The sequence below is a fragment of the Scyliorhinus canicula genome, chromosome 9, assembly GCF_902713615.1.
Source record: "Scyliorhinus canicula chromosome 9, sScyCan1.1, whole genome shotgun sequence".
Taxonomy (NCBI): Eukaryota; Metazoa; Chordata; class Chondrichthyes; order Carcharhiniformes; family Scyliorhinidae; genus Scyliorhinus; species Scyliorhinus canicula.
The window spans coordinates 37,811,566-37,835,246 of record NC_052154.1 but is presented as its reverse complement, the minus strand read 5'-3'; the positions used below and the strand labels follow the sequence as shown (position 1 = coordinate 37,835,246).

Genomic DNA, 23,681 nt, shown 5'->3' with positions numbered 1-23,681 from the left:
CAAATGAATGTGTTTCTCAGTCTGGACTGGTGTACTGTGGTTTGACTGGTAAAGTCCGTGGGAAGTAACTGTACTTTGCACAGCCTGCAGTGCTCCGGTTTCCTCCCACAGTCCAAAGATGTGCGGGTTAGGTGGATTGTCCATGCTAAATTGCCCGTAGTGTCCTAAAAAGTAAGGTTAAGGAGGGGGTTGTTGGGTTACGGGTATAGGGTGGATACGTGGGTTTGAGTAGGGTGATCATTGCTCGGCACAACATCGAGGGCCGAAGGGCCTGTTCTGTGCTGTACTGTTCTATCTATCTATCATGGGCGGGATTCTCCAATAATGGGGCTATGTCCCCACTCCAGCGTCAAAACGAGAGTGTTACATTCTACCTTTCGGACTTTCCAGAGATCACGTGCGCCCGCGGATTGGTGGTTGAAGAAGAGTGGAATTCTGAGTCCACAATTCTCCCTCAGTAAGATAGATTGAGACCTGTATGTTCGATTTTCTTGTTGATTAATTTGAAATTGAGTGGTAGTGATTATGGGGTAATTGTAAGCTGTTCTTTTCGAGTGTGAAGTTAAAAGTTTAATATTGTATTCATCAATAAGTTATGTTTTAAAAATACCCACTCCCTATTTCTTCATGCAATCACACCTGGAGAGAATCATTGTTTCTGCAGTCTTACAAATAAACTAAAATATTGAGGTTTCTGTCCAGTATCCTAGGCACTGTTGGGGTCTGGTCTGGGATCGTAATACTGTTACCCTATCATAAGCATCGACCGCGAGTTTAAAAATAATCCTTGCAGCCTGAGCCAAATTCAATAGCTAATGTCTCCCACTTGTTTACTTCTCAAGGCCTGGTCCCAGACAACTGCCCTATTTCCTGTAAAAACAGCAACAGGATGGCTCTATTTGACCTTCCGTCTAGGAAATGTTAAACATCTGGGTCTGTCATATCCACACCTAGAGCAGAATCTTTGAGCCCAAGGTTGGGAACACAAGACAGTTGGGGCCTGAAAATAACAGCGACAACCAGTGTGCCATTTTCCAGAACTCAGAACTCCCTACAATGGCTGCACCCCTTCCCCACATCAGATATGGCTGCAGGAGTGTGGGCATAGCTGAAGGCTATGGACAGCCTTATTTAGCCCCAACAGCTGTGGCCTAGCTGCATAGTTTTTTTTTCAACTCTTAAAAATATTGCTGAGTGTGCCTCCATGTTGAAGCGCCCTCTCAGTTAATTACCCTCTACTGTAGCCTGCTGTTCCTATCAACGTGCAAGGCCTCTCTGGCCATCCTTCATTTAACAGGAACCTGTTCCATATTTCAGGGCCTCAATGATTGTCCCAAGCAGTGATTGCTTCTCCCTGCGGTAATTTTCAGGACCTGGATCTAGTACAGGCTCCTGTTACTCCCCCGGAAGGAAAATTCAGCCCCCATCTTGGCACGGTAGCATAGTGGTTAGCACTATGGCTTCACCGCACCAGGGTCCCAGGTTCGATTCCCAGCTTGGATCACATGCAGACTTTGCACGTTCTCCCTGTTTCTGCGTGGGTTTCGCCCGGGTGCTCCAGTTTCCTGCCACAAGTCCTGAAGGACGTGCAATTAGGTAATTTGGACATTCTGAATTCTCCCTCCTTGTACCCAAACAGGTGCTGGAATGTGGCAACATGGGGATTTTCACAGTAACTTCACTGCAGTGTTAATGTAAGCCTATTTGTGACAATAAAGATTATTATTACTTATTTGCATTGAAGGCCTGTGCTTCTTTGGCCTTTGACCAAAATTATCATAAAACACGTGTCACTGGTCTGCTCAGCTTTACTCCCTGCTCTACCCCTCTCCAAATATAGCAAATTTTAAGCTGCACGTCTCCGCTTCCCAGTCCTAATCATTGACCTTTGTTTTGCAAGCCTCTGCTTCAGTAAATACTGGTCCTGAATTAAAATCTCTCCATTTAATTGCTTTATATGCTTTTAATCCAATGTGCATTAAAAAAATTAAAAGCCCATTTCCCAGGCCATTGGTGGAAAATAGGGTTCTAATATTTTTAATAGTTCTGAAAGGAAGAATGGGAACCAAGAGAGACAGCAAAGGATAGTGTGATGGGGATTTGACAGGGAGATCAGGGAGAGAGACAATGAAGTGAACAGAAAAGCAGGATAAGGGTCAAAGATGGAAAGATCATGTACAAGATGGGCTTGAAAGTAGAATGTGCAGGCTGATTAAGAGAGACAGACAGTTAAGACAAAGAGGATAGCGATGGGCAGAACGGTAGCATAGTGGGTAGCACAGATGCTTCTCAGCACCAGGGTCTCGGGTTCGATTCCTGCTTGGGTCACTGCCTATGCGGGGTCTGCACGTTCTCCCCGTGTCTGTGTGAGCTTCCACCCAAAGTCACGAAAGACGTGCTTGTTAGGTGAATTGGACATTCTGAATTCTCCCTCTGTGTACCCAAACAGGCGCCGAATGTGACAACTAGGGACTTTTCACAGTAACTTCATTACAGTGCTAATGTAAGCCTACTTGTGACAATAAAGATTATTATTATAGGGGAAGAAGTGGTGGGAACAGAAAAATGGGGTTCACGGGGGACGAAAGCACATAATTATAGGGAGAAGGTACAAAAAAAAACTTACTTACTTGAATAGAATTGTCCTAAATGCCCTAATAGCGTGGGAAATTAAGGAGAATGGAACACAAAGAATGCAAGAAGGCTGCAGAGGAGGAGGAGGAGGACCCAATCACCATTATACAAACAAGGATTTGAAATAAGGGCGTGTTCAGTTGCAGGCTAGTAGGCAAGGCCAAATCTCAGGGATTTTCATTGGTGCATACTCGTTGATTCCTCAGCAATGTGCACCTAAGATAATGAGCAATCTAGACACATCTTCAGCCAATGCAATCAGTGCAAACTCACAATGTCAATGTGGCCAGTGTTGTGGACAGGACCTGATTCTGGTGAATTGATTGTGAATCCGCGTAAGATTACAAAAACACAAGCCCAAATCTTTCTGGCATAACTTATTTACATTTAAAATTCCCCAAACTTTGAAACTGGTCCCCTCAATTCAGTCTGGATTATACCATCACATACTACAGGTGCGAAGGAGTAGAAACTCTATCCCATTGTGATTATCTTCCAGTCTTCTGAACCTGTATGGGGTTTTTTCTGTTCATGGAATAGCATTTTAAAAATTATTTTGTTTGTATGATTAATTTTTTAATGTTTATTTTTCCTTGCTAGTAATCCACTATTGCATGCATTCAGTTGCCTGTATTTTGCAGGAACAATGCAATTAGTGCAGCATTGTCAAGCAGCTGATGGCAATGCAAACAATTTTCAACAGCCAACCGGAAAGAGCTCTGAATCATTGCAAATTACAAGCTATTTTTATATTGTTTCCAACCAAACAAGTCTTCAGGGCTGTTAACCGCCCACACATCTCCTGGAGACCTGAACTTGTTCCAATGCAAGGCTTCTCCAAGCAACCCAAGGGACTAACAAAGAACAGGAATTCAAATATTTAAATAGGCTTACAGCAATACAGATATTCTGATGCTGGTACTGCATTTATTCAAATCTAAATGGAAGTAACTTGCACTATGTTGAACAGGGACTGGAGGAATTTTCAATAGACAGTTTTTTTTTAAAAAACATTGACAGCTATAATCCTGCTTCCTAGACAGACTATCTAAAAATGTATGGCAAAGTGAAAATTTGGAACTTTCAAATTACTTTATTTAAATACTGTAAATCTACGGCTCAGACACGGGTAATTCAGGTTAACTGGTCTATGTTAACATTTGTAGTCTACAAGAACATCCTCCCATTTTTGATCCTACCTCCCTTGCCCTCTCTTCTCCCTCATATATGTATCCAGCCTTCTTAAATGCATCAATGTTATCTGCTTAAATCACTCCATGTGGCAGTGGGCTCTACATTCCTATCACTGTTATGGACGACTTTACTGCACAAATATTTGGCAGTTAAATGTCATCCAAAATGCACTAATAGAAGCTGCATTTCCTTTGCTTGGGGACAGTGCAACCAAATTTATATTGTTCCCTGTAATTTTCAAATCTATCCAGAGAATTAAAAAAAATCACAAATGAGATTAGCAAGGTTTCAGAAACAGAGTTAAGCTCACCAGTACCTTTTTCCATGGAGTGCACCCACAAGAGTACAACAATGGCTGCCACTGCTCCCACATGAACACCTTCAATGACCTGAACTGACATCTTTCCTAAGTTTAAGAATCCTAGCTTCACATGCAAAGGGAAACATGGGTATATTACTTCCATTGCCCAAGCAATAGTAGTGGTGCTTGTATGCTGGCTGCTAAGAAATGTCAAGTGAATAAGTGATTCAACCCATGTTACCTGAATCGATACGGGCGGGGGAAATCACCATTACAGATGGGCCTACCAGTTGAATTTTCTTGGCTGTTTCTTGAGCCAAGTTTCTTCCTGATGGGGGTGATTATCCTACAGCTATAGAGGATCGGAAAAGACCTTTAATTTGTGGACTAAATATTTAATTTTGTTCACTCGTTTCCCAATTATCACCAAACAAAATTCATTATACACAAGCTTCCTTCTGTTCTCTCCACCAAAAATTTCATCAGATGGCAGAGGTACTGAATTGTGTTGATGCTGGACCAACATTTCAAATTTATAATGCTGGGTTTTTAATTTAGATAATTTGTATAGTTAGATGTGGAACTGGATGTTGGCATAGTGGTTCAAACTGCTGCCTCATGCGCCGAAGTCCCAGGTTTGCTCCTGGCCCACTGTCCATGTGGCGTTTGCACATTCCCCCCCCCCCCCCCGTGTTTGCATGGGTTTCGCCCCCCACAACCCAAAAATGTGTACGGTAGGTGGATTGGCCACGCTAAATTACCCCTTAATTGGAAAAAATGAATTTATAAAAAGATATGGAACAGAACAATAGCAAAATTCATTAGTCATCTAACTGGTACAGTTATCACATTACTCAGAGAACATGAAATAAAAATTGAATCCATCGAAATGCATCTACTGGTTAATGGTATTTAATGAACAAATATGTATTGTTGCATGTTAGGTGGCACCACCTATTCTAAGCAAATATTTGTTAGTGCTTTTGTGTGGTTTCTATTTTTCTTCTGTGAATTTGTAAATAAACCTCAAATTTAAAAAAAAACACTAAACTGCAGAAGAACCCATAAGATGCAGCATCATATCCATGATTCCCCAGATGCAAAGTTAATTTGTCAATGTTATCAGCAAAAATAATGAAACAGATTTAACTAAATTATGATGGAGACACTTTTTAAAAACTTTCATAGAAGTACATGCTACTTATGAACCAAATTGTCAATGTTGACAAAGCAATGTATCCAGGGTGCCCTATCGATAAGCTCATTCACAGCATAACATGCTGAATAAGGCAAAGGAGAAGTAGGCTATTCGGCCCATGCAGTCCACTCTGACAATGAGCGAGATTGTGACTGATCTGGTATGATAATCCTCAACTCCACTTTCCCACCTTATCCCCATAACCCTTGATTCCAAAGATGTGGTTAGGTGGATTGGCCATGTTAAATTCCCCCTTAGTATCAAAAAGGATGGTAGGCTTACTGGGTTACGGGGATAGGGTTAGAGTGTAGGTAGGGTGCTCTTTCCAAGGGTCTGTGCAGACTTGATGGGGCGAATGGCCTCCTTCTGCACTGTAGGAATTCTATAATTCCCTTACTGATTAAAAATCTTTCTATCTCAGCCTTGAACAAACTTAACAACCCAGCCCCTATCCCCCCCCCCTCTAGGATTAGCAGACTTGCTGCCCTCTGGGAGAAGAAATTCCTCCTCATCTATTTTAAATGGGTAACCCCTTATTCTGAGATTAAGTACTTTTGTCCTGGACTCTCCCACAAGGAAAACAATTCCAGGAAACCCCAGACCAGTCATCTTCTCGTGGAAGTAGGAAAAATAATGCAATCTTTACTCAACTATGTAATGAAAAAACATGTCGGAACTGAAAATATACTTAGCACAGATGTCAACATGGGAGGTCAAGCTTGACTAACAGTAAATTTTTTGAAGTAGGAATAGAAACAGTAGATAGGAGTAATGCAGTAGACACATTGATACAAATGAATTTTGTGCCGTTAAGGAATCAGGATCGGCGCAGGCTTGGTGGGCCGAAGGGCCTGTTTCTGTGCTGTAATGTTCTTTGTAATATTTGGCACAGCATCTGCAATTTTCAGTATGCCTGTATGCACTGGAAATGAAGTTGGTAAGACAAAATCTGTCTACCCACTTGATTCCCATGCATATAGCATGGCCACAAGCAGTTCCCATGTAGCAAACCACAGGGGGCAAAGCAGTTTTGTTCAGAAACCACTTGCTCCAGGCAGCCTTTACATTTTAAAAGGCACAGTCTCAAGAAAAGGAAATTTGTACCAATGCGCTTTCATTCCCACTCTCTCTTGCTTGTCATTTCCTTCTCCCGAACCCTCACTCCAGGAGAAGAGCAGTGAGAGGAAGGGAAGAATGGCTGCGGAATAAGTGTTTTTGGCTATTCAAGGAGAAATACTGGCACACCAAGGGATGGAGAGAGTTCCCAGATTTCAGAAGCACGTGGCGAGGGGAGTGAATGTCAACGGCATAGTGCCACAAACCCAGGAGCAATGCCACAAAACCTTTAGTCTCAAGTGGATACGGTGAGTGAATGTATTCACTTCATATTTCATGCCCACTACATCAGAAATATATGCTAAATGCACCACACCCCATTACTCAACCAGCAGCATACCCTAACATTCAGGACTCATGCAGAAGCACTCACAGGACACTTAGGATTCACCCCAAAACATCCTTACAATGCACCTTGCACCAACCTCGCACTGCTTCCAGCTATTTAGGCACATCACACAAACACACTGATACACATTCACTGACTATCTGTCCTTTCCCCTGAAGGAGAAGGTCTCCTAAACAGATGGTAGAGACAGAGGAACCTGAAGAATTCATCCTTTCAATGCCCTCAAATAGATGATCCTGAGGATTATGGGGAAGAGTTCCATACATCTAGTGCTACAGAGCCCACTCTGGACAACAGCAAATTACAGTCCTATGCATCTTCACTCACTCATTCTCATCCTGGTCCATAGTAACTTCATTGAAGCCTACTTGTGACAATAAGCGGTTATTATTATTACCTCTCAGTCAGCCAGTCCAGATTTCTAGCACCCAAGTCGTGCAACCTAAAGGTGAGCCTTCAAGGACCAGAGCCGCTCAAGGACATCCTCCAAGGCTATCTGCATTCTCCACAAATGAAAACCATGAAATAGAAATTAATTATAGTGACAATGGACCACCTGTTTTCCTGCACATCCCACTTGCCTCACCATTACTCTCCTCTTATGCTAAGAATTGGCAGCTGCTTAGTAGCTGCAGCCTCACATGGAAGGACGACGTGAGGAAGAGAGCTCCAAGGAAGAGGAAGTGCTTTATACTTCTCTCTCCCTCTTTCTGTTGCTTGTCATTTTCTTCTCTCGAAACCTCACTCTGGGAGAAGGACAGTGAGCGAGCAAGTGGGAGGTAGGGAGCAGGCGGGTCAGGGAGAGATGGTAAACCGAAGCCCGAGTGGGAAAGGCAGCAAGTGACAGGTGTAATTGAAGTTATAACTGGACAGGAATGGCACCCTGGCTCAAAAGACCACAACTTTTACTTTTTCTGTATGAAACATGGAGGTTCAGAGTCACAGGACGATGAACTAGTTTTAACAACAAGAAAACATAATTTAGTAAAAATGAAAAGTTGGATTATTATACAATACTCCTTTACTCCCCTATACCTTAACAAAAACACAAAATTTTAAGATTAACACGGATTACAAAGTGCATCTGAAGATACAATGGTCCCATAAACACAAAATCTGGCTGTGTTCAAATACAGAGACTACGCTCTGAACCCAAGTTAGTGTTTATGGTTTTCTCCTCAGAATCCTCCCAGGTGACTGGCACGAGAGTTTCCAAACTCTCCAAAAACACCCTTTAAAATCATCTCTCATAATAATAATAGTAATAATGCTTTCCCTCAGCAGTTTGCATTCCGAATTCCAGGCCAGATTTTCCAGCTTACACTTTTAAACAATGCTGCTGGTCTATTTTTAAACAGTGAATTCACCCCAGGATTTCACAAATCTTTTAGGTTTCATTGTCTTGACTGCTGTATAAACTGTTCACAATTGCTTTAACTGTCGATAAACCACCCACCCCCCCCCCCACCTCAGATTTTGGTAAAATGACATCAGATGTTTGAATGACCTCTGAAATCTGCTGTCCCATTTTAAATCTGGTGACTACAATTGTCTCTTTATCTCAGAACACTTTGTTTACTCTTCCTTGGCTTCTTCTAGAGAATCTCTTCCGTGCAGGAGGCCATTTGGCCCATTGAGTCAGCAGCAACCATCTGAAAGAGCACCCTACCTAGGCCCATTCCCCCTGCCTTATTCGCTCTATTTCCATCTAACCCCTAACCTGTACGTCCCTGGACATTAAAAGAAATTTTATCATGGCCAATCCACCTAACTTGCACATCTTTAGACTTTGGGACAAAACCGGGGCACCTGGAGGAAACCTTCGCAGACACGGGGAGAAAGTGAAAACTCCACACAGTTACCCAAGGGCGGAATTGAATCCGGTGCCCTGGCCCGGTGCTGACCATTGTGCCACCCAACTCTGAACAATACCTTGCTCTCTGTTCTCTTAACTTCAGTCATCTTGAGAAATTTTCTGTCCCAATCCCTGGTTATCTGGACAGTAACTGATACTCTAAGAAGCCCACCTCTTTGCAGCTCCCATCATGTCGTCTTTCTTCTGGCAGAGTTGATAGATGATCACTCCCCAGTGTTCCATCTTCAACTGGAATATATCCAGCTCAAACGAAAACTTTTTTTTAAACCTTACATAGGTCTCCAGTTGCTAACCTCTGCTGACCCATTTATTCTTCATGCTGTAGCCCTTTCTAAGCACAACAGAAACACAGTTGGAACTTAACCAACCCCAAACACACCAACACCGTTGCCCAGCATGAATCTGACTACAGGTTTTACCCTTCTCGGCACACAAACTCACTTAAACCTATACTTTCGTTATAATGTTTACCAATATAAATATAAATCCCTTAAAACCAGCTTTGTTTTCTTAACACAGGGGCAGGGAGAGAAGTGGCAAAGCAGCAGTCAATTGTTTAAACAAAAACTGAGCATGCTCAGTAACTGCACTAACTGAAAATGGCAGCAGTGCTACTGGGGAACGTTCCTAATTTACCAACCGTGCTAAAATGGGAGCATGCTATTCGGACATCCTTTAAGCGGGGTACCAGTTAAGTAAATTACATTATGGCATATGAAAGACCGATTAAAGCCTCCTGAAATATCCATAATACTTACTTAAAATATATTTTTTTCAAGCCTCATATTTGCACGTCCTGATACCCATCAGCTGTATATGAAGCAGGGTCCTCATAAGAAAATTAGGCCAGGATTCGCTGACCCCGCACAGGTGGCATGGTGGCACAATGGTTAGCACAGTTGCCTCACAGCTCCAGGAACTCGGTTTCAATTCTGGCCTCAGTTGACTGTGTGGAGTTTGCACTTACTCCCCATGTATGCATGGGTTTCCTCCGGGTGTTCCGGTTTCCTCCCACAGTCCAAAGATGTACAGGTTAGGCGGATTGGCCACGCTAAATTGCCCCTCAAGTGTTCAAAAGATTTGGTGAGGTTACTGGGTTACGGGGATAGGGTAGAGACGTGGGCTAAAGCAGGGTGCTCTGTCCAAGGGCCGGTGCAGACTCTTTCTGCACTGTAGGGATTCGATGATAAGGATTCGATGACGCCAGCGGCCATAATCGTGAGTGGGATGGCAAAGTTTCCCATCACGCCCACAATGATGCCCGCCAGTTTCGGGGCTGGAAAATTCAATCCTTAGATTCTGATTAGTTAGAGAACAATGGCAAAGACCCATTTTTAATCTAAGTGTAGGAGAACTGTTACAGTATGGTATAGTGACTATACTGGCAGGAGATTAATTGTGCTGTGACTAAATGATTCTGTTTTGATAAAAGAATGGTTAAATAATATAGCACTAAGGTGTTAAACAAAAAATTAGAAACTTTTTTCTATCTGTAATCAGGTACAAAATAGTTCTTACTTGATTTGTTCCCACGTCTTAGTTGCAAGATGCAGCACCCAAAGGTCCTTATAATGATAAAATTGTTCACCATTTGGGGATGCAAACTCTCCTCCAAACACCCAAAGTTGTCCACCATCTTGAGAAACCACCACAACCTGTCACGGTACCAAAATAAATGTTACACTAACATTTCTACAACATCCTGTGTTACACTGAACTCTATTCATTAGTGGAGAAAGTATAGCAGTGTAGCATGTTATAGTGATACTGCATGGTGAAACAATACCAATTTTTGCTTAAATATTATAAAATAAATCTTTCATAGACCTTTAATTTAAACTCAATCTTCTAAGCTCCTAATCTTAAACCTAAGACGTACCAAACCGAGACAAGGAAAATCACCATTGGCAAGAGCAAAGCTTAATTTCATGCTATTAGATCTCACTTCCTGAAACATGTCACCAATGAAATATAGGGCGCGATCCTCCCAACGGGAGACTAAGTACCGACGCCGGAGTGAAAGCCGGAGTGTTTCACTCCGGCATCGGAGGCCGCTCCTCGCCCCCTATTCTCCCACCCCCAGGGGGCTAGGAGTAGCGTCGCTTCAATTTCGTGTGCCGGGCCTTGGCGCCCGTTTCAAAGCGGCACCGCATAAATGACGCGGCCGGCGGCACTTAAATGACGTCACCCGCGCATGCGCAGTTGCCGTCCTCCCCGCGGGCGTACCGCAAGACATGAAGGATTGATCTTGCGGGTGGAGGAAAAAAGAGTGCGTCCTTTAGAGACGCCGGCCCGCCGATCGGTGGGCACCGATCGCGGGCCAGACCCCTCCTGAGTACCCCCCTGGTGCTCGATCCTCTCCCCCCCCACCCCCCCCCTCCCCCAAACAGGCCGCATACGCAGCGTTCGCGCTGGCAGCGACCAGGTGTGGTTGGCGCCGGAATGAACCGGTCGGATTGGGCAGGCCGCTCAGCCCATCCGGGCCGGAGAACTGCTGCTCGACCGTTAGAAACGGAAAGCGGCGATTCTTTGAGCGGCCTGTCGTAAAACGCGGCACGCCGTTTGGGGGGGGGGGGGGGGGGAGAAGAGAGAGAGAGAATTGCATGCGGGTGCCAGGGCGGCGTTGCAGGAATCGCCTGGCACTCCCGCGATTCTCCCATCCGGCGTGGGGGTCGGAGAATCGCGCCCACAGTATTTATTTAAGACCATTGACACTAATATATTCAGAATGAGGCAAAAGGTACATTTTTTTGGTTGAGAGATGAATGATAAGACCCAAGTTCACCAGACAAATGTAACTATTCACTTTCCTTTTCTGAAAAAGTGAGGATTCTCCAAATATGTTTCAAAATATTAGTTAAAATAGTGCCAGACCCACTATTATTGGATCAAGTTGAAAAGAAAGCAAACAAAATAATCTGCATGGAGTCCCCACTTTGATAAAATAAGAACTATCAAATCCTTTTGACTGATAAATATTATGCGTGATCAGCAACTTGTTTGCATACTATTATAATTGCTAGAAGTCCAGATCCCCAAGAGGGAAAACAACACCCTTGTTCTCTTACTGTTTGCATTTCTTTACCCAAGTTTACCTGATGTGCAGAGCGAGGAGCTGGTGGATTTGGGATTTCCAGTTTTGTCCATGAATTTTTCTTGATGTTGTACAAATATAGTTCATTATAGAGAAAAGTCTGCAATAGTAGAAAACAATTAACAGGAGTATCACCATCTATATATCATTTTCCCCCCACTTCATTCCACCATGCACCATTTCCATACTGAACAAGACTGAGACAGTTCTTTGGCTTCTGACATTGCAGAACAGCTGAACAGATATACTCTTAACTGTCTCTCAATCTAGACAAACACTAATTTTAACCTGACACACTTGGCAGGAAACGAGCAAGTTTAGATCAGACGTCAGTTTTACAAATCCTCCAGACAATGAGACAACAAATGAGAAATTCACAAAAGAGGGTGAAAGTCAAGAGAAGATTATAGTAAAGCCACTTAGCTGTTCCCTATGGCACATGTTACAAATGCAACTTGCCACTGTTAACTATCTTTATATTTTTAGAATTTGTTAACATGTCAGGCATTTGCCTCACAGCTGGAAATTTCACAATATTGACAGTTCCAGAAATACAACATACAAAAATCACAAGCACTGTGACTGCACTTATGGAGGTACAGTTTTTCAGGTGAAACTTTAAATCGAGGTACATTCCATGGAGGGGCATTAAAGATCACATGGCACTATTCAAAGAGCAGGAAAGTTCTTCCAGTGCTTGCAGCGTCCAGATTAATAGTTATTGCTTAAATCATCACTAAAACAACAATTATCATGTAATTATCAAATTACTTTTTATGGGGTCTTGGGACAGGGACTACATTTCACAATTACCTATGCTTGTAAAGCAAGTTGTCAAAGGCACTGTATAAATACTTTTTCTTTCTTTTTTTTAAATCATTAATCTTGAAAGATTTTATAATGAGATGCAATGATTCAAACTTACAACATCCAAAATGCTTCTCTCTTCCAACATCAATTCATCATTTAAGTTTCTAGACTGCAAAAGCTATTTGCAATACTTCAGTATATAATCATTCCCCTCTTGCGGAGTGTCATCTGTTGTGGTGGGGACCTGCTAGAATGATCATCCGCCCTAGCCCTGGCTCAGCATGGTTGAAAACACCCTAGCCTTGTCTTTTGGACTCACATGCTGAGCTCCACCATCGCTGAGGACCGGAAGCCTCTTCCTCCGACTAATTGTTACAATCATTCGTGGTTGGATAAGGTAGGACTGGAGAGTTTTTGACCTCATCTGTTGTTTATGTGATCACTTCACTCTGTTGTACTTGTTAAGTAACTCGTATATGGTTCTGTGTTGTAGCTAGACGTTTGCCAGCTCATTTTCACATTTGTCCTGCTCTTCCTTATGTACTTTCACACCTTCTTTTGAACCAGGGTTCGATATCTAGCTTGATAGTGAAGAAGAAATGAAGGTATGCCTGGTTTTGTGGTTAGATTGTGGTGGTATACAATTCCACTGCCCCCAATTGTCCACAATGCCTCTTGGATGTCGGCTTTTAGTCACTGATTGTGGTACATCACTGTGTGCAAAATGGCCACCACGTTTGCCTAAAGTGCAGTGCAACTAGCATTGCCAATGGCTCCAAGTAGGTATTCAAGGAGCTTGGTGGTGCAGTCCACAGTGAAGATATGGAATCAGTTGAGAAGGCATTTTAGGGTGGCTAATGCAGCTGTGCGAGAATAATGAGTTTGAGCTGGGTGGATGGATAGTGTATACAGGAGGTGGAGGGAAGTGGGGCTGGTCAAGGTAAGGGATCAGTATTTGGAGGAAGGGTTCGCCAGTCTGGAGGAGCTAAGGGAGAGGGTACAGCCTCCGAGGGAGTTAGAGTTCAGGTATCTGCAGGTTAGGGACTTTGCGCGAAAGATCTGGAGGGAGATGCCTAGGTTGCCAGGTAACACCCTGCTGGAGCAACTGCTGCTCCCAGATGTGGATGGGGAGGGAAGAATTGGGGATATATACAAATGGCTGGGAGAGCAGGAAGGCGAGCAGGTGAAGATTAAGGAGCAATGGGAAGCGGAGTTGGGAGGGGAGATCAATTGGAGAGTATGGAATGACGCACTGCGTAGGGTAAACGGGACCTCCTCATGCGCAAGGATGAGCCTGATGCAGTTTAAGGTGGTGCACAGGTTGCATAATTACTCGGGCAAAAATGAGTGGGTTCTTTCAGGGGGTAGCAGAGGAGTGTGAGAGGTGTAGGCGGGGGCCAGCGAATCACGTGCACATGTTTTGGGGTTGGGAAAAATTGGGAAGATTCTGGTGAGAGTATTCGCAGTCTCAGCCAGGATAGTGGAGGAGGAGGTGAACCCAGGCTCTTTAATGGTAATATTTGGGGTCTCAGACCCGGAGCTCATGGAAGAGGAGGAAGGCCGATGTCTTGGCCTTTGCCTCTGATTGCACGGCGACAAATTTTGCTGGAGTGCCGGTCGGCATTGTCACCAGGGTAGCAACTTGGTTGGGTGACCTGTATGACTTCCTGCAATTAGAGAAGATAAAGTATGAGTTAAGGGATTCTTCAGGGGGGTTTGAAGAAAGGCAGGGAATGTTTGTGACCATGTTGGAGGAGCTCTTCATCATGGGGGAGGGTGAAAAAGAGAAAAAAATCTGTACAGACTGTATAGTTGATTGTTGGGAAGCATGTTTCTCGGGGTGTTTGTTTGCTGTAAACTGTTTTTATACATGTTTGTAATAAAATACTTTTTTTTTTTTTTAAAGTACAATGCAACTGCACTTCATGTGCATCTCTTTGACTATTATTTACTTTGGGATATCCTGAAGCTCTGAAAAGTGTTATACAAGTACAAGATTTTTCTTTCTTATTGATTGACCGAGGCAAGCCCCAAAACTGTGCCATCATAGAACAGTGAATACTTTACCTTTTGGCCATTGAAATATTCACCTCCAAAGAGAATTAATTCATCTTTCTCAGGGTACGGTGAAAATGATGCATTCAACCTGTCAGAAAAACAAAAAAAAATGTCAAACTTATAATAAAACAAATAGGCAGGTTTTTTTTAATGACTGATGCTAATACTGGAAATGGTGTGTTTTCTATTTTGGATAGAAGTTAAGGGTGAGCATCCCATCACAATATAAAACGGAGCTCAATTTCCATATTACTCCAGAGACAAGGAATTTGTTTATTTAAGAGCATGCATTAGTCATACCAAGTCAGTTATAACAGACATAATATAAATAATAAGGGTATTAGTACCGAAGACTAACCACACCTCTACCAAAGCTAAAAGGAAAATTGACCAGATATGTCCTATCCACAAAAAGCAGAAAAAATCCAATCCAGCCAATTACTGCTTCATCAGTCTACCCACAATCATCAGCAAAGTGATAGAAAGTGTTGTGGATAGTGTTATCAATCTCACTGACAGGGAGTTTGGATTCTGCCAGGGCCACTCAGCTCCTGGCCACGTTAGATTGGTCCAAACATGGATAAAAGAGCTGGACATATGTGGTGGGAGTGACTGCCCTTGACATCAAGGCAGCATTTGACTGAGTGGGGCATCCAGTGGGGGTGTTCGCTGATGATTGCACAACGTTCAGCACCATTCGCGACTCCTCAGATAATGAAGCTGTCCATGTCCAAATGCAGCACCACCTGGACAACAGATGTGTGGTGTGAACGTTGGTTCCCACTTAAATGGCTGGCAATGACCATTCCAACAAGAGAGAATCTAACCATCTCCCCATGACATTACCATCACTGAATCCTCCACTCAACATCCTGGGAGTTATCATTGGCCATAAATTGAACTGGACCGGGAGTACAAATACTGTGGCTATAGCAGTAGGTCACAGGCTGGGAATTCTGCGGAAAGTAACTCACCTCGTGACTCCCCAAAGCCTGACCATCATCATCAAGGCACAGGTCAGGAGTGTAATAGAATACTCTCCACTTGCCTGGATGTGTACAGCTCCAACAACACTCAAGAAGCTTGACAAAGCAGCCTACTTGATTGACAACCCATCCACCAACTTAAACATTCACTTCCTCCATCACCAGCAGCGATATATGCCAGCTACAAGGTGCATTGCAGTTACTCATCCAGGTTCTTTCGACAGCACCTTCCAAACCAGTGACCTCTAGCACCAAGCACAAGGGCAGCAGATACATGAAAATATCATCACATGCAAGTTCCCATCCAAGTTACACACCATCCTGACTTGGAACTCTATCACCATTCCTTTACTGTCAGTGGGTCAAAATTGGAGAACTCCCTCACTAACAGCATTGCAGGTGTTCCTACAACATGTGAACTGCAGCGGCTCAAGAATGGGCTCACCAGCACCGTCTCGAGAGCAATTAGGGATGGCCAATTCATGTTGGTCTAGCCAGCGATGCCCACACCCAGTGAGCAATAATTAAAATACATTAAAAAAGCTTCTCTTCTTCCTGATCAGGACTAGAAGATCCCATCTCCTGCCTACCAATGTTACCTGTAGAGTGCTCAACTGCACAGCAAGTCGAATGTGAGCGTGCAGAAATTGAGTCCAAGTGGAGCCGCACAAAAAAATGTAAAGCTACTGCACAGTGAAATGAATAGGCAACAAAAATAATTGGAGGGTATAAAGCTCCCTCCCTCTAAGCTCAACCAGACCCTCCATCCTCCTACAATTCTGACCAGAGCCTCCCCATCCCCTGATGATCACTGTGGCCACAATGTCTCATTCGTGGCCAGAGACTTTCTCCGTTCCTCCAATTGTTACCCGAGCCTCCCTGAACCCCCGCCCAAATAATGACAAATTCCTCCACCCTTGCTGTGTGGCTGTGAATTATGGCTTGATAGCTCTCAAGAAGCTGAACATTTCCATCTTTACTGTCTGTGATGCCTTGTGTAGATCGTGGCAGGACAAATCATGTGTGCAGCAGTTTTCCCAAATGCATAATTTCCAAACTTGTTAGCACCCATCAAAGAGGTTAATTGGCTTGGGCACAATGCAGGATGAAAGATGGTTACATACCAAGGACTCTCAGTACAGTGTCTTAGCCAGAGTCAGACAACCAGTAGAATGCCCAAAGCTCCCCTTCAAGGATTCTTGCAAGCATAACATGAATGTTCCACAGATATAGATTATCCCAACAGGGAATCACTAGATGACGATAGAGGAAAATGTCGATATCTCCTGTGGTCTGGTATACACTACTATGATGACCAATAGCTTGGCAAAAGATCACTAATGCAAACATTAACCCACAACAATACTTGGTAACTGCTCTCAAGAATAGACCTCTTCATCCATCAAAGATGTGCCATGTGAAGACAACCCATGAAATGCATTTGCTTGCTGCACATCCATCGCCTTTGGCAAATGGAAGGATTCCCGGACTTCCTCCCTTCTTACCCCACATTGTGCCAAGGACAATTCCCACAGGTCTCTGGCATTAATCCTGCCCCTAGATTCCCAGTCCTGCCTATCTGTAAGTAATTATTCTAGACAAAAACGGCCTGTCATTAAGACTGCCATCGCTTCCACATCTCTAACCTGTCCAGGTTGTTGTCATGCTCACACAAACTCTTTTAACCTTGTTTAGAAACCAAGGCCTTGAAATTAGATAAAACGCATGGCATTTCCAAACCATAGACTTTTCTCTGCCTTAAAAGTTACTTCACTATTATTTTTAAAACATCAAATGCAGATTTGACTTCCTTTCTCCCCTGCCACCTCACTCCACACTCCCTCTGTAAAACATAACTGTTTTGTTTGAAAAACATGGACGAAAGATGACACACTGGAAAGCAATAGCTTGCAATAACCACCAGGCTTGAAAATATAATGAAGCAGATTAACACCGTGGAGCTGAAGCTCCTTGGATTAATACGTAGCAAGGAATTTCCCCTCAAAGGATTGAGTCTTTACCATCAGTGAAAAATAGAACAGCTGCGTCAATTTCCCATTTCCAACAGTAAAGTCACTCATTAAATAAATTTTTTTTACCAGCACTACTTCTATCATTTTGAAAATGCTAAAATTGGTACGGTTGAATCAAATACTCCACCACAGAAAAACGGAGATATGACAAGAATATTACAAGAATTGAGAAGTTGCAATTATCAGGAAAGAATAAACTGTTTGGGGCTGTATTCTCGGAAAAGAAGACAAAAAAGAGAGTCAATAGAGATCTTTTAAATTATTGAAGGGTTCAAAAGCATGGTTGTGGAGAAATTCTCACTTGTGGGTTGAGTCCAATGCAAAGACTCATTAATATAAGATTGCAAGTAACAATGTCAGATAAAGAATTTAGGAAAGGTTTACAAGAAGATTGTTGAAGATGTGGAGCTTGATGCCATATGCAGTGGTTGAAGTAAATACCTTTTTAAAGGGAGGCTTGATGCACACATGAAGGGGGAAAATAGAATACGTTGAGTTTAAAGAGCAGCATAGAATAGTTCAGCCAAATGGCCTGTTTCTGTGCTGTGGTTTCTATGTAACTTTAAAAATTCAAAATCATTAAAACGGTTTTACTTGAGTTGGGTAAGGAAATACAATTTCCACTGCTGAGTGACTTGATAATTAGAGGGGATGAGTTTTAATGATCACCACAAAAGGGCTAAGAGAAATATGTTTTATAAAGGGTCTTTCACGCATGCAACATCAACACTGGTGTGACACAAAATAGTTATATCTTTTAAAAGAAAATAGGGTAAACATTTGACAAAGAAAGGAAAATGAAGGGTATGGAAAAAGGCCAGAGGGTTCAGATCTTCAGGGAGGCAGCACAGGAGCAGAGGGCCAAATAACCTACTACTGTGCATGTCTTTTCAAGTAATTATTCTAAGTTTTTGTTTTTGTTGTCACAGTATGTCCTGAAGTACTTTTTTATGCTAGGTTTCTCCTTTAGTAGTCAGATCAGGTTCTGAAACAAGACCAGAAGACAGTGAGCTGAATAGCCTTCCTTTGTTGCTTTATTTGTAACTGTTTTGAAGAAAGACAGTGATGTAGTACTGTAACCTAAGTAATTTGTTCAGAAAGGGAAGGGAAAGTGACAAAAGCTAATCTGAAGTACAAAACTCTCAGCAGAATCACAGAACATAGATTGTTTCTTTTCACTACTTACCGTGGCAAAGGAAGAGAACAGGCCACTTCTGTTACTTGGCTCTTTTTTGCATCAAGTTGCCTGAATTCAGCTATCAGTGTTTCTAGATCTTCCTGAGTGGAATGAACAGAATATCTTTAGCAAACTGCCTTTTCAGAACTTTAACCATAACTTGCAACAAGATTAAACACCAACGATATTATAAAAATTAAAATGCAATAATAGTGCAACAGAATTTAGACTTGATCATTATTAACTCAACATGGGTTTCTTCTTATTATAGTTCCTCCAGCACCTTGCTCCCAATAAACAACGATAGCATGAGGTGTCAGCCTTGGCCCAGCGGTAGCACTTTTGCCCAAGACAAAAGGGATGTGGTTTCAAATTCCACTTCAGGGACTTCAACACATAATAATCCATGCTGTCATTTGAGTACTGTACTGATGGGAGTCCTGCATAATCAGAGATACTATCAATGTCTGCTCTCTTAGGTAGGCATAAAAGATCCCATGGCACCATTTTGAAGAGCAATGGTACCCACCTCTGGATCCTGCTCACTATCTGCTCCTCTACCAACATCAGCAAAACAAATGATGATAATCTGTTACTTGTGGGACTACCCGACTGTGCCCAAGATAGATACCACATTGTCATATATAGCCACACCAGATCAAAAAAAAGCACAAAATTGGTTGTCAAACATTGCAGGACATCATAATCTCCTGAAAACGGTTATATGAATGCAAGTAAAAACAGAAAAAGTGGGAAATACTCAGCAGGTCGGGGAACATCTGTGGAGTAAGAAACAAAGATTGATGAACTTTTTGCCATACGCGAGAGATGTAGGGCACGTTGGTGCAGTGGTTAGCACTGCTGCCTCAAGGCACCGAGGACCTGGATTTGATCCCAGCCCCAGGTCACCGTCCGTGTGGAGTTTGCACATTTTCCCCACATCTCACTCCCACAACCCAAAGACATGCACAGTAGGTAGATTAGCCACACTAAATGGTCCCTTATTTGGGGAAAAAAAAGAATTGGTTATGATGGTACAAGGCAGGGGTGTCGATGGTAAAAGGGCGGGTACAGAATCTAAAGATGGGGCCAGAGGTGTAAATGTAAATTGCTGAATCATAATCAACAGCTGTGGTATACAAAATTAAGACAGTGGTGACAATTTAAGATCATTGCACTCAAGAATCCTGAAGGCTGTAAATTGCCTTATTGAGAAATTAGGTGCTCTTCCTCAAATACTGCTGAATTTCACCAGAAGCAACTGACGACAGAGAAGTCGAAGTAGGATTTGGGTGGTTAGCTAAAATGACAAGCGACGATAAATTCAATGTCAGGCTTGTGGACTAAGCAGATAGATATTGTGCAAAGTGGCCACCCAATAAGTGGGCCCCAGTGAACAGTAGACCCCCAACGTGAGCAGTAAAAACCGTATACTAAAAGAAGCACAAGTGCTTTTTAATAGGATTTGTTGAACCAAGTGTGCCATTAAAGTGCCCTAGCATAATTTACGTCAATGAGAATCTGGGAAAAATCTCCATTTGTTGGGAGTCGTACCTAGCTCAAATATGGTTGTGTTTGTTAGAGGCCAATCATCTCCGAACCAGGACATTCCTCAGGAAAGTGTCTTAGGCACAACTATCGTGAGCTGATTCAGTAATGACCTTTCCCCATAAGGTCAGAAATGGGGATTTTGCTGATGCTTGCACAACGCTCAGCTCCATTCACAACTCTGATACAAAAGCAGTCCACAGTGGTTAGCGCCGCTGCATCACAATGTCAGGGACCTGGGTTTGATTCCAGCCTTGGGTGACTGTGTGGAGTTTGCACATACTCAGTGTGTCTCCAGGTGCTCCGGTTTCCTACCACAATCCAAAGATGTGTAAGTTAGGTGGATTGGCCATGCAAAATTTCTCTTCAGTGTCAAAACATTAGGTGGGGTTATGGGCATAAAGTGGGGTGTGGACCTAGGTAAGGGGCTCTTTTGGAGGTTTGGTGCAGATTCAATGGGCTGAATGGTCTCCATCTGCACTGTAGGGATTCTATGAAGCATATACAGCAAGACATGGACAATATCCAGGTTTGGGTGATAAATGGGAAGTAACATTTGTGCCACACAAGCCAGGCAATGACCATTTCCAACAAGAGAGAATCTAACCATGTTCCCTTTGACATTCAATGGCATGACCATCACTAAATTTCCCCACCACCAACATTCTGGAAATTATCATTGACCAGAAACTGAATTGGACCAGCCATATAAGTACTTTGAGTACAAGAGCAGGTCAAAGGCTGGGAATTCAGAGGCAAGTAACTCACCTGCTAACTCCCCAAAGCATGTCCTCCATCTATAAGACATGTCAGGAGTGTAATGGAATAGTCCCCACTTGCTTGGTTGAGTGCAGTTCCAACAAAACTCAAGAAGCTTGACGCCATTGGAGACAAAGCAGCCCATTTGATTGGCACCTCCACCAACATTCACTCCTCCACCATCAAGGCACAGTGATGGCTGTGTATATTATATAAAAGATACATTGCAGCAACTCGCCAAGCTTCAACAACAGCTTTCAAACCCACAACTTGTACCACATAGGACAAGTGCAACGCACGGGAACACCACCACCTGCAAGTTCCCCTTCAAGCCACACACCATTCCTTCACTGTCACTGAATCAAAATTCTGGAACTCACTTCATGACAGCACTGTGGGTGCACCTACACATGGACTGCAGCGGTTGAAGGCGATATCTCACCACAGCCTTCTCAAAAGAAATTAGGAAAAAAAGAGCAGCGTATAGTGGGGACTGGAGAGATACGTGTCTCTCAGAATTCTGAGAGGGTTCCTCTATATTGAGGAGACCAAATGCAGATTGAATGTCTTCAGTCTGCAAGGGTGACCTCAAGTTTCTGATCACCTATCATTTTAATTCTTCACCGCACTCCCACTATGAAGTCACTGTCCTCAACCTCCTTCACTGTTCCAAAGATGTTCACAGTAAGCTAACGGAATAGCACCTCATCTTTTGGCTGGACATTCACTTTTGGCACACATGGAGTTCAACACTTTCTGATCAAAACCATTTTTTTCCACACAGTTGGTATTAATGGTTTTACTATTCCCAACTTTTGTTTCTTTACTCGTCTCATTATTGCACTACCCTCTCCATCCCTTCTGATGTGCATCATAATCCCTTCTCAAAAGCAAAATACCGTGGAACATGCTGAAAATCTGAAATAAAAAACAAAAATGGTGCAAATATTCAGCAAGTCCAGCAGCACCTCTGCAGCAAGAAACAGTTTGTGAAGCAAGAAACAGAGTTAACATTTCAGGTCGCCAGCTTTTCAGTCAGCCTTCCACTCATTACCGACATTCCTTTTTGTTGTTTCTCTGCTGCTCCTTTTCCCTGCCTGTGTATGTGTAAAACCAGTTATATCTCTCAGCTTTCTCTAGTTCTGATCGAAGGTCAATCTAAAATGCTAGTCCTGTTTCGCTCTGCAGATTCTGCAGGCGAGAATTTCCAGTATTTCTGGTTTAATTTTAGATCAATATTTTTATTTTTGTATGAATTCCTTTACCACAATCACCAGTTCACAAGTGTAGCACCTTTTGTTTTCCTATGCTATTTGGCAATTTAGCCTCCTCTTCAAGTCCTAACTGAGATTAGGAACTGACCCAAACTGGGAAGCGGTGGTGTAGTGGCATTGTTACTGGACTGGGAATCCAGAAACACATGGTAAGGCTTTGGAGACCCAGGTTCAAATCCCATCATGGCAGATGGTGAAATTTGAACTCAATAAAAAGAACCTGAAATTAAAGGTCTAATGATGACCTGCATTGTCAATTGTCTTATAAATCCACCTGGCTCACAAATGTCAATGTCACTGTTGTCATTACCTGGTCTGGCTGACATCTGACTCCATCCATCCGTCAGGGATGGGTAATAAATGCTGGCCGAGCCAGCAACACCCACATCCATGATCAAATAATTAAAAGCACATTCATTCTACATCAAGGCATGGACTTACATCCAAGAGAGTTGGACATTGCAGAATTACAAATACATTCAGCTGACACTGAAGTGTGAGTTGGGATGCTTGGAAAGTATGGTGTCAAATAATACCTTACTTTATATCAATGCCCTGCATATTTCATAAAATTAGCAGAGGAATTGCAATCATACCACTGTTGCCTACATGGAAAACTGACAAACTGTTTCAAAAAAGCTGACAACTCTCAGACTTCATAAGCACCCTGAAAGTGCATAGCTTGGCTTGTCACTAAGGGACATTGATTTTCTTTTTAATCACCGAATCAAAATCCTAGTGGGATTTTCATGTTCAACTTCAAATCAGTGGTAAAAATCAGGAAATTATGCGTTAAAAGAACTTGATAGAAACTGGTATTTGGGCAAAAAGTAATTAGAAACAGAAATGTTATGATTTTGTCATTACATTCAGGAATCTGTTTTGCCAATTCAACTTGCAAAAAATATCGAAATATAGGGGAAAAAAATAATTTAACGATCCTTCTGATACAAGTTTCAGGTTTAGCAAGCATGGTTTCACTTGTAATAGAGTAAAAAAAACACAAGTATGTGAGTTCCTGAAGGAGAAAGTGTTGAAAGCACTTTCCCCCGCAATGTGTTTATTTCCTCCTCAGTTTTCATCTCCATATTTAAGAAAGCATATAATTGCATTAGAAGCAGTTCAGAGAAAGTTCACTCGACTGATTTCTGGAATGAGGGGATCATTTTATGAAGAAAGGTTGGATAGAGATTCAAATTTTTTTTCTCAGAGGCTCGTGAATCTGTGGACTCTCTTCCCCAGAAACGGTGGAGGCAGTCATTGAACTGTTTTAA

The 23,681-nt window shown here is 42.7% G+C and overlaps 1 protein-coding gene across 2 annotated transcripts in view; it reads right to left on the bottom strand.

The window, feature by feature from the left end:
- The window catches only part of klhdc4 (kelch domain containing 4), a 98,007-nt gene that overhangs the window by 71,831 nt on the left and 2,495 nt on the right, over window positions 1-23,681 (bottom strand). Inside the window, exons 2-5 of one of the 2 annotated variants that reach the window (XM_038806524.1) lie at window positions 18,836-18,927; window positions 14,640-14,718; window positions 11,764-11,862; window positions 10,187-10,323 (exon numbers count right to left, since the gene is read on the bottom strand). In XM_038806524.1, coding sequence (XP_038662452.1) covers window positions 10,187-10,323; window positions 11,764-11,862; window positions 14,640-14,718; window positions 18,836-18,927 — 407 coding nt within the window. Of the gene's footprint in view, window positions 1-7,189; window positions 7,302-10,186; window positions 10,324-11,763; window positions 11,863-14,639; window positions 14,719-18,835; window positions 18,928-23,681 lie in introns of those variants that run through there. The other variant, XM_038806525.1, reaches the window with a different exon arrangement.